The sequence below is a fragment of the Rutidosis leptorrhynchoides genome, chromosome 5, assembly GCF_046630445.1.
Source record: "Rutidosis leptorrhynchoides isolate AG116_Rl617_1_P2 chromosome 5, CSIRO_AGI_Rlap_v1, whole genome shotgun sequence".
Lineage (NCBI taxonomy): Eukaryota > Viridiplantae > Streptophyta > Magnoliopsida > Asterales > Asteraceae > Rutidosis > Rutidosis leptorrhynchoides.
Window position 1 is genome coordinate 41,337,858 of NC_092337.1, and position 11,043 is coordinate 41,348,900.

Sequence of the window (11,043 nt, forward strand, 5' to 3'; positions counted from 1 at the left end):
TAAGTGAAACCAAGGATACCAACCAGCCACTGCTATGTTGGTATGAGAACGTACAATCAACAATACCAAATAGAAACCACAAAAATTCAAGACAAAAAAGAGACTATTTTGGATCGATTCATGAATCATAATACTCCAATTGTTACTGCCTAACATTATATTGTTACTGCCCAGACTAATTTGGATCGATTCATTATTCGTTTACATTAATTTGAGTTGTTATATGAAATGTGATTGTTATAATGCAGAAGAACCAGTAAGTTTTAAATTAGTTTAAGCAAGATTCTTCTTTTTTACGTATACGTATGGTCATTTTTCAAAAATTCCTTCAATGTGTCAATGTATCTGCAAATTTACAGATCTTAATTTGAAGTCAAAGCTTTGGAGTAAAAAGTCAACCGTATAAACATGGATCGAATTTGAGTTTTCTGTGTTGTTTTAGTTGGAGATAATGTTTTTAGAGCATTAGGTTTGTGACTTACAACAACTTTTGTGTTGATTTCAGATCCAGAAAACGTCCAGATCATAAAATCAATTATGTGAATTTTTGGTTCTAAATCCTTCACAAAGTATGTTAATCGCTGTCGAAGGAGTGATTTTCAGTTCATTGGAAGCACTAATTTGATGAAGATGATGAAGAGGATGGTGGGTGCAATTTTTAACAAACTTCGGGGACCAATCTTGTATTTTTGACTAACGATCGTTAATGAATTTGACGAAGATTACCTCAATTTTAAAATTTTTGAATACGTAATCCTTTTTTTGAGCAAAAATAAAATTGAAGTCCTTTTTGGGCTTAGGCAAATTGGGGTGACCTTGATTTTCAAATTGGGTAACTTATGTTACCTTTTCGGGTCATGTGCCCTTTCTTATTACCATCGATGGGACCAAGTTGCAAGTGGTACAAAATTCTATCGAGGAAAATAAATGTGTTCATATGGCGCACACGTCTCAGCATCTTACTAACGAGAATGAATATGACTCTTCGAGGAAAGGATTTGGAATCTATCATGTGCCCAATGTGTGAGTCAACAGCAAAAGACATGGATCACATTTTTTCAAGTGTTCAAGCATTATGAATTTGTGGCAAATGATTATCAGATGGACATGAATTCAATTACCTTATATGAATGTTGTTACAAGATAGTTTTCCCTGGGTCGATTTATGCGCCACAACAGCAGATCACAAATGTAATATTTCCATATATACTACTCTGTATAACCCAACACATGATGAGAATAATAGCAATTTCAATTATTTTTTTTATAAATCTAACATTTTTTTTTTTCCTTCTCGTATTATCAAATACGGTTTTGAATGATTCACATCATGAGTGCGAAGGTTTTTGATAAACTAAAAAATTATATATGTTAATTCAAATTTTTCAGTATAGTATGTCAATTTTTCAATTAAAAGTTACATGACAAATCAAATATGTAGTATTTAAATATATATACAACAACAACAATACCCAATTCCACTAAAGTAGAGTATGGGGAGGTTAGATGTAGACAGTCTTTTCCTCTACCCTAAAGTAAAAGGGAAGTCATTCCTCCACCCACGGATACCTATTGGTCCCCAGGTAGAGGAAGTCGTCCCTCCCTATTCTGTAGAGCAGAGAGGCTGCTTCCTAGGGACCTCCGGCCAGAAAGAACCATGAAATCCGATATGTGCAGTAAAAATATACAAGTACAGTTGATAAAATAGAAACTTTACCATGAATAATGTATACTTCAATACGATATGTATAGGTAAAAAGAGCAAGTAACAATATAATGTAATATAACATAAAAGTAAAATAAGTGATTGTCAAATATGCAAGTATAACAAGTCATGTAAGTACAATAAGTATACGTAAACATGTTTAAATATATATCTTAAACCTAAAATGAATATAATAAAATGTATGACATTAACAATCTTTTCGTTCAAGAAGCGGAAAATAATTAATTGCTTTTAACTAACAGTTATTGTGACACGTTATAAGATTATAAACATATCATAATTTTTATTTACATTATGTAACACGTTATAATATTATAAACATATGGTAAATACTTCCCGCATCAATGCGCAGTTAAATCCCACTTTTTACAGCTATAGGAGTGGCTAACCTTTTGACTATTTGGAGATTTAAAAGTGGATATGTCTTTGACACTTAATCTACGAAAAAGAATGAGATATTTGTTTGCATTCAATTTTATTCTTTTTCATAGCTAAAATTTAGAGCTCAAAATGTAAATAGTTGGAACTCTTGGTTATGTAATCCTTTATAATTTTCTATCTAACATCTTGCTAGTGAGGTGTTCCGATAAATTATAATGTTAAAAAAAATCAAAAGATCCTTTTTTGGAAATGCATTATATGATTTTTTTTATTTTTTTTCCCAAAGGAAAGAAAAAGTTTGTAAAAATGCCTTCATAATTCTCAAAAAAAGCATCTTGCGGATGAACTTTGCGATTTGAGAATGGTCTGGAATTCTCGGTCCTAGCCATTCGCAAATCGCAAAACCATTCACAACACGCCAGATATTTTTTGCGATTTATGAATGGCTTGGAATCGGGTATTTTTCGGTCATGCTGTATATTTCTTAAATCGTGTAGATATCAGGCATTATTGTTGAAAATTTTAATAGGAAGGTACCAAGAATGACAAACGTTAATGAGTTGTCACAATCTTCTAAATATTGAAAGATTATATATTTGAAAACTATTTTTCAATGATTTTGACATTTAACGTACTTTGACTGCTCATAACATGCTATATAAATAAAATTCTAATTTTATATTCGTTAAATTTATCATCAATATGGAGTAATATTACAAAAAAAACCTTAATCAATTTAAATAAGTGACACAATCATTGGTTACACATTTGTACTTTGTGCGCAAATCGCAATTCACAAATCACTAGAAGGTTCTTGCGATTTGCAAGAAGGTATTTGCGATTTGTGTGTCCAAGTTTTGTTGGTTACTCAAATCGCAAGAGCTATGATTACTCATCATGGCCGAAAAATCTGTCGTAATGCCCGAGAAAGTTTTAGCCGCGACCGGGAGCTAATGCCCTTGAGCTATCATTACTGAAAATCTGTCAAATTCACAAGAGCCTCTTGCAAATTGTGAGGCATTTTTACAACTTTTTTTGGGGATGAATTGTTATAGATCATTAGAATTTTTTTTGTTTTTGTTTTTGTATTTGTTTTTGATTAATTAATATCTCGAAAATATGAAAATATATGAAAGTGGACATACGGAGAGAGCAAACCCAATGTGCTTTTCTGATATTTATTTAGCCCATTAGGCTATGTTGATATTGAAGCCTTACTATCAATTGATATCTCATTACTTTCCTTCTGTTAATCAGCTAGCTACATAAGCTATTTTTTATAGTGTTTATTAGGAACAAGAAAACAATTACATGAATCAATTGGGTGAATTAGTTCTGTTTTTCTTTGAGGAAATCTCAGGCCATGTTATGAACAAAAAGGTCATAATCGGATTACAAATCTCGGGACACAACATCTTACACAAAAATACCGTCTTCATCCATGAAGGAACTGTTAATGTTTTGTCTCCGCGTTTGATGCTCTTCACAATTTCATTCGCACATGCTTCAGGTGTTATTCTTGGTACCCATAACGCTTGTCCCTTCGAGAGATCAAAAGCAAAATTAATAAAATTTATCTACTAATTAACCAAATCAAAAGAACTTATATAAACAAATTATAAGTACCTCTTCTAACCATTTCTCATTGCTTAATCTGGTTTCAACTATCCCAGGAGTTACTATCATTACATCAATATCCGAATCAACCTCGATTTTCAATGTTTCAAAGAAACTCAACATTGCCGCTTTACTTGCCTGTTTTAATAAGAAAAATGTAGCTATATGTTTATTCGAGGAAAGACGAAATAAATAAAATAAATGAATATTAAAGAATCAAATAGAATGTATTTTATGTACTCACATTGTAGAGGCTTACTCTTGGAGACGCAAACCAACTCCCACAAGAACAAATAGCAATTATTTTTCCTTTGCTCTTCTTTAAATGCGGAAGTGCAAAATGTGTGCTATAAACTGAACCCCAAAAGTTTATGTCCTGATTACAATCAAACATACTTATACGGAATATTTAGGTGGCTTGCAACTTATTTGGAAAAACTTAATCTAGTACTACACTCCTATATTTGTTTCAAAAAACATGTGTATCGGCAGGTACATGTTAGCCATGTATTGACTTTGTCAACCCATCCAGTGGTCCCCACCATCAACCATTTTCCCAAAGCATGCCAGTCCCGATAAACGAACTTGCATTGTCATTGTTTCAATCTTCGCATGCGTGGGACCAAGGGATCATTTGGGCCCGGTAAGAATGGTTTTTGACCCAATTATTTGAAAAATCCTCACCTAGTGGGAATCGAACCCTCACCTCCCCTAAGGGAGAGTGAGTCATTCGTCACTAGACTATTGGCCCATTCTTTACTACACTCCTATATATACATCATAACCTTATTTTCTAGCTCACAATAAATATTTAATGAAAGTAATACTACTACAATGAAGTTAATAACTATAATATGGGCAAATTAAAAGGCATGCATAAGTAACCCTACTTGGAACATAACGAATAGGTATTTATGGTGGTTGTGACGCCCCTCAAAGCTAAAATAAATAGACTAATTGGATAATTTCAAGTTTTAACTAAAAATAATGATAAAAGGTATTGTTAACTAGGATGTTAGAATTATAGGGGATTCAAACTTCTTATCTCAAACCAATGTGGACTGAGTTGTTACAAACTCGTCCACTTCAATGTTTGATGTCCTCGTTAGGCGGAAAAAAAAATCAATAACAAATTATGGCTCTAATATATATAATATGTGACGCCCCCTAAAAATAAAGCAATATATATTTAAGTTTTAACTAAAACCCATATTGGTGAGCCACAATTTTATACTTATACAGGACCTCAATACGTACAATAAAAGTAACTTTTCCCGAAGACACCTTTGCCGAAATAAGACGAGTTGTTATAGTGCTACCAACCAAAATCTTGAGGAAGAACATGTGATTACCTAATACCTAATTTAATTACATAAATTTGTAAAACCAAAAGAAGAGATTTAGAGAGGGATTGATTACCATAACTGGAACATTATCAGAGACACGAGTTTGATTTTCAAATAAACCAAACGATGCAATGGCGGCAGCATTATTTATAAGGTAATCCACTGTCACATGATCAAAAACCAGCATTGATCAAATGATAAATTTTAGCTAAAACTCAAATTAGCTTTTTAACAAAATATAACATAAATGGTGTAGACTTGTTATGGATTATTCGAAAGGTAATGACCAAACTATGTATCAAGATACAAATTTATTTCTCGGTTGCAATGAAAGAATTTTTACTAAAAATTATGAATACAATGGACTTACATTTACCAAAGTGTTCAATAGTTTGATCAACAAACATGCTACAATCTTCTAGTTTTGATACATCTGCCGGTATCACAATTACATCAGGTGATCCCATTGCCTTTGCGCATTCGGCAACCAAACGAAGTTGTTCCTCTCGTCTAGCAACTAACGCCAAACACACCCCTTCCTTAGCAAACTCAATTGCCATATGCTTTAAAAAAGAAAATGTAACCATCATAAACATGTTTTTGTGGTGAGCTCTTGTTAGGTTAATCGTCTTGTGTTGTACTTTTATACGTTTTAAGGGGTTCATTATTTTAATGAAACTTTCTATCAGTTATACAATACAAGTTTGTCATTTTTTTGAAAAAAAAAAATTAGTATAAATTTGATATTTGAATCGATGTTACCTCACCAATACCAGCTGAAGCGCCGGTAATTAAAATAACTTTTCCGGCAAGCGATTCAGGATACAAAGACTTGTAGCAAAACCTCAAGAGATTATACAACCAAAATGTGGGAACCAAGAAGATTAACGTTATGATTGAAAAAACAAGAAAAATGACATCTAAAAGTTTGTAAATAATATTCATGGCTTCGTTTGGTAAAAGTAAATTCAAATTGGATATATAAATGGAGATGAGATTTATTTTTAAACCAACAACGAATTAAAAATACATGTCATTCTCATGATACTTGACAAAAGTTGAATGCGTTAAGAATATTGTTTTTCTATAATCGTGTATTCGGTTGAAATTACGAAAACACCCCATGTGAATTTTGTACTTTTGAATTTATGAATAACCTCACCAATCAATCATACGGGGTAAAGTGAAGTTTCAATGCTAAGTCGATTCAGCAAGTCTAGTTTGTTTCGTCCCCTGTTATTGTGGACCCAGTGGTACTTGAGCGTACTAAGCCCATTAATTTGGGCCGGGCTAACAAGAAAAAGCAAAAGAAGAGTGCGGACTGAAGGACCTTCGTTTTACGGGATGAAGACGACATTAGTGGTACGGACAAAGTCAATAAAGGTTTTTTTTTTAAGGTTTAGCGGATCCAAATTTGATACTTCCGAGTTCTTCCGGCTTTTTAGTCGGTAGCAATTCAACTTCCGTCCTTTCGTACAACTTCAAGTTTCGAAAAGACAAAATGGTTCATATTAACAAAGTACACGGGATTACAATTTGCCGGAACGAAAGGAACCAGAGAGGCCCCTTCTAAGTTGATGACTTTGTCTTACGTTTATTGTTAATGTTTGGTGGTGGTTCATGGTTGTCTTTGTTAGATTGTTTTGATTTCGTTATGTTTGTTGCTTAGTTGCGTTGATCTTGGTTTTGTCCGCTTTGTTTTAGCGATTTTGGTGTTAGCTAGGTTCGATTGGAGTTAGCTTCGGTTAGTGAGGTTTACTTGCTTCGAGCCTATCCGAGTTGTTTTGTCTCTTTCAGTTAGGATCTTTCATTATTCCATGAATGTGCCTATTTTGATAATATTCATTATTTTAGAAGAAAAAAAAAGCAAGTCTAGTTTGTGTTTAAATAAATTAATATTTGTTTTTTTGCATTGAGATTTCAATGTTGCAAGTCCCTACTGGATTTTTTTTATTCAAGGTTATTTTTTTATACTACAATTCCCGAATCAAGCTAGATGCACAACTGTTATGAAAATTTGCCTAACGCATTCACACGAGAGGAAGCGAGGATATAATTGTTTGAGACAAACTTGCGAGAAATAATATAATGCAAAATAAAGTAACTGATCAAACCAAAATCGTTATGTGTGAAATAGATTTCGGATTCGAGTGCTGGATTAGTGTAAAAGAGTGGATCGAATGTTTTAACTATAATAATTGTGCAAACCCCGATTTGGAATCTGGATTCCAAGGACGTAAAACAATCGATGAGATTAACCTTATTCGATCGGAATCGAATAAGTTAATATCTAAGAGTAGTGATTTTGCTCCAGGATCATGTGTATTTGCTCAGGATCATGTGCTTGTTCCGGGACAGTGCACTTGTTCCGGGACAATGTGCTTGTTACGGGATGGTGTACTTGTTTCGAGAAAACGTGCTTGTCCCGGGACCGGACACCTAAGCTCATAAGACATGGTAGTTCAGAGAGTGTGGTAGATCTGTCTTGATCGTGACGGATGAATGCCTTGCCCTTTGTTCAGGCAAGAGAGTTTTACCTGATGTTTATTTCAAGTGTTTCTTCACGGTAGTGTTATGACCGGTGCAAGATTGTAGTTAGTTCATAAGTAACTTTGTAAAGGTTGTCAGATGCTCGGCGTTCATAGTTCAGCAGGACTTTTTGTGACGATATGGTTCTTGGCTTCTTAATGCCTTTGCATCGGCTAGGTGATGTCGGTAGCCTGCACACTTGTCCGAGCCGGATGAGTTTTATGTAGCGTCTCGGCTAGCCTTTGTCCGTTATGATCTTTCTCGGATGCGTACATAAGTAACCTTCTGATCAGGTTACTAAGGTGAGGCCGGGAAGATGTTCTTTGCCCGTGATAGTTCACGTCGGGAACGCTCTAGCCGGAATGCTACTAATAGTGTGTCTTTCTAAGACGGATCGTTATGCATATCATCAGTAACTGATAACACAAAAATTTTACGTGGTTTGGCAAAACCTTGTCTACGTCCACCCAAGAGTTCCCTTTATTCTTATCATATAATAGAACCCGGTACAAAAAAATTACACTATGAGTTAAACTCATATCCAAACCCCTTACATTTTAGGATAAAATCCAAATTTTCCCATACACTTTTTTACAGTCCTTACAAGAATAAAACTCTTCCTCGCAAAGAAACACACTCCGTTGATATTATCGATCAACTATGTTTACTACTTTTGTGATATGTGATCCTCTCCGGATACCTTTTGCATGAAATACCTATTTATACATGTAAACTATACATGCGTACACTTACAAGCGTTCCCCGCCACTCATGATATGAAAAGAAACAAGAAAACTAAGTGTTCTTTCTTTGACTTTAGCAAGTGTAAAACCAATAAATTGTCAATAATGTTAGGCTACTAGTATTTATGTATAGTAGACAACATGTATCTCATGCACTTGTATCTTCAAATAAATGTTAGTCAATTAATTATTTGGATAATCGTTCAACAATCTCCACTTTGACGAAAATTTATCTTCTTAGTCACCAAAAATACTATCACCTCGTACTTTCACTATTTGCCTCCTTATCAATGTTGCACACCTTGAATCACTTCGGCCATGAATCTGATTCAAATACACGGCCGATAATCATGTGCAGCTAACCCTGTCAACTAACCTAGTTGACACCGGAGAGAAGTCTCGAATCACTTCTCTCACTACAGTAGGATTTTCCTTCTCACCATCATCTACCTCGGTCAAACATGTTCTAACATGTTCCCGACATGTTTCCAAGGTGCACGTGATGTGTTATATTGTTCCTAAAATTTACTTGCAAAATACTTAACAATTATCAAACAAAGTCAGGCAACTAAACCCGATCACATAGCAATTAATAAGTAAAAGACCAGTTCGTTCCTTAAAGAGCAGTTAATTAAGACTTTAAAAACTAATAGTTATCTTAAGTAAATGGGGAGTTTTGATTTGAAATCAATTAAACTAAAGTAAAATGTAATTAAACTAAATGAATAACCAGATGAGAGGAAACGATCTCCACTTTAATGCTCAACTAATGACGAGGATTGATCTTTTGTAATTAAAAACACTATTAAAGTTATAAGTATATAGTTTATCTCAATCTCACGAAATCAATTAAGATCTAATGAATTCAATTAACTCACATTAATCTTATTCATAAATTTTTACCCTGTTTAATTAATGAGACTCTTTCTTGGTTAAGCTCACGTAAAACCTAGACTATTAAGATCACTCAAAATAGTCTACACGATTATGTTACCACAATACCTATTCAATTACCACTTACACTCACATGCAAATGTCTAAATTACTAAGTGTTGAAGTACATGCTATGAACATTGATAAACTCACTTAAACCAATTCATAAACCTATATAATTGAATAAAGCATACAGACAATCACAATAATGGTTCTATTGAAAGAACACAATTAATTAAGCATAATAACCTCGATAATTAAAATATTGAACAATCCCAATTCATATGTCTTACATTAACACATAAGAAAATTAGCCAATCAATGTTCATAAAGGAATCAAACACAAAATTGGACATAGTAACATTCATAATTAAATCACTAAAATAATGAAACATAGAAGTACCAATGATGTTCTTCAATTCTATCTTCAATCTTGATGTTGAACCCTTGAAAAGCTCTTGAACGGCCTCAAAACCCTTGAAAATTCATAACCTTTGCTCTAGAATCCGTATGTGTTAAACTGACAAAAATCCCCCTGATATTACTCAAAATAGACATATCATTAGTCACAATATCAAGTCCTATCGTCGGTTATTTCATACGAATTTGTAATATTTCCATTATTATTCCGTTGTATTGTAATTAAGCATAGAATCATTGAATACTTGAAGAAATGTTGAAGATAATGAATGAAACAACTCAAAGATCAAAACCAGAACAAGAAACGAAGAAACAGAAAAATGAAAGCTACAGTACGCGCCGCGCACTATCCGCGCACACCACCGCGCACTCAAGACTTTGATCAGAACATTTGATTAAAATGGAAACCAGAGAGCGCCCCGCGCAAGATCAACAGAGCGCGCCGCGCACAACAGAGAGCGCCGCGCACTTCGCCGCGCACAAGTACCTGAAACGTCCAAATTGAAGTGCGATCGTGAACTGGAAAGTAAAAGTGTGGTAGGTGAGTAGTGCGCTCCGCGCACCCCTTATGTGCGCGCCGAGCACAGTGCTTTCCAGCTACTTTTCAGCCTTTTTAAACCTCTTTCCAGCTTCATTCCAAGGGTGCCAGTTTTCTTTCTGTTCAGAGACGAAAACATATCATTCAAAACAGTTCTTGAGCTTATCAAAGTGCATCAAAAAACACTAAAATCATTGAAGATTCAAGGATCATTCAAGGGCTTCATCCAAGATTACTCTAAAAAGGTCAATTTTGTATTTACAATGAATTCTATCTTTGTTACTGTTATGTTTAAGTTTTCTAGCATGATTGTTGGCTAGTTCCTTTTATGTTCATCTAGATAAATAACCGAGATGTTGAATGTTTACTTTTGATTGATAGTTACCATGCACGATAGTTTGATGTTTGAATACAAGAACCATTCTTGTTAAGTTTAATCTTTTCGATTCAACTAGTTAGTATACTTGTTCAACTAAGAAACACCATCTTGCTGATTTAGTATATTGATTTACACCTAGTGACAAGTGTTTGCCCATCTTTTACCAAAAGGGGTAAGTTACGTTCAAACGGTTAGTCTATATAGGAATGTAAGAACGACTCTTGTAGATACTCTCAGATAGCTTAATTGATATGTGTAGTTGTCTAGGTGAACGATCAATTCCCTAGAATCTGTCATGCATATTTTCACTACTCAATTCCATATAACTAATAGGTGTTAGTAATTTGCCTTATCTAGTGACGTTTATAGGGATCTTATTACCACACTTAATTGATTACTTGGGTTGGGTGAATTGAACATTTAACCAGACC

General features: G+C 34.0%; 1 protein-coding gene across 1 annotated transcript; it reads right to left on the reverse strand.

The window, feature by feature from the left end:
• Positions 1-3,423: 3,423 nt before the first annotated feature.
• On the reverse strand, positions 3,424-6,015 carry LOC139848551 (11-beta-hydroxysteroid dehydrogenase-like 3). The gene is made up of 6 exons (XM_071838279.1): positions 5,833-6,015; positions 5,441-5,633; positions 5,144-5,232; positions 3,969-4,100; positions 3,734-3,862; positions 3,424-3,648 (listed from the first exon to the last, which is right to left on the reverse strand). Exons 1-6 carry the CDS (start codon positions 6,013-6,015, stop codon positions 3,424-3,426), a joined length of 951 nt encoding a protein of 316 aa, XP_071694380.1.
• Positions 6,016-11,043: the final 5,028 nt, after the last annotated feature.

Excerpts from the sequence above, each read along its gene's own strand:
- LOC139848551 (XM_071838279.1), bottom strand. The coding sequence starts at position 6,015 with ATGAATATTATTTACAAACTTTTAGATGTCATTTTTCTTGTTTTTTCA. Across the intron at positions 5,634-5,832 it reads CTTCAGCTGGTATTGGTGAG|CATATGGCAATTGAGTTTGC; the intron begins GTAACATCGATT and ends TCTTTTTTAAAG. Across the intron at positions 3,649-3,733 it reads ATGAGAAATGGTTAGAAGAG|GGACAAGCGTTATGGGTACC; the intron begins GTACTTATAATT and ends GATCTCTCGAAG.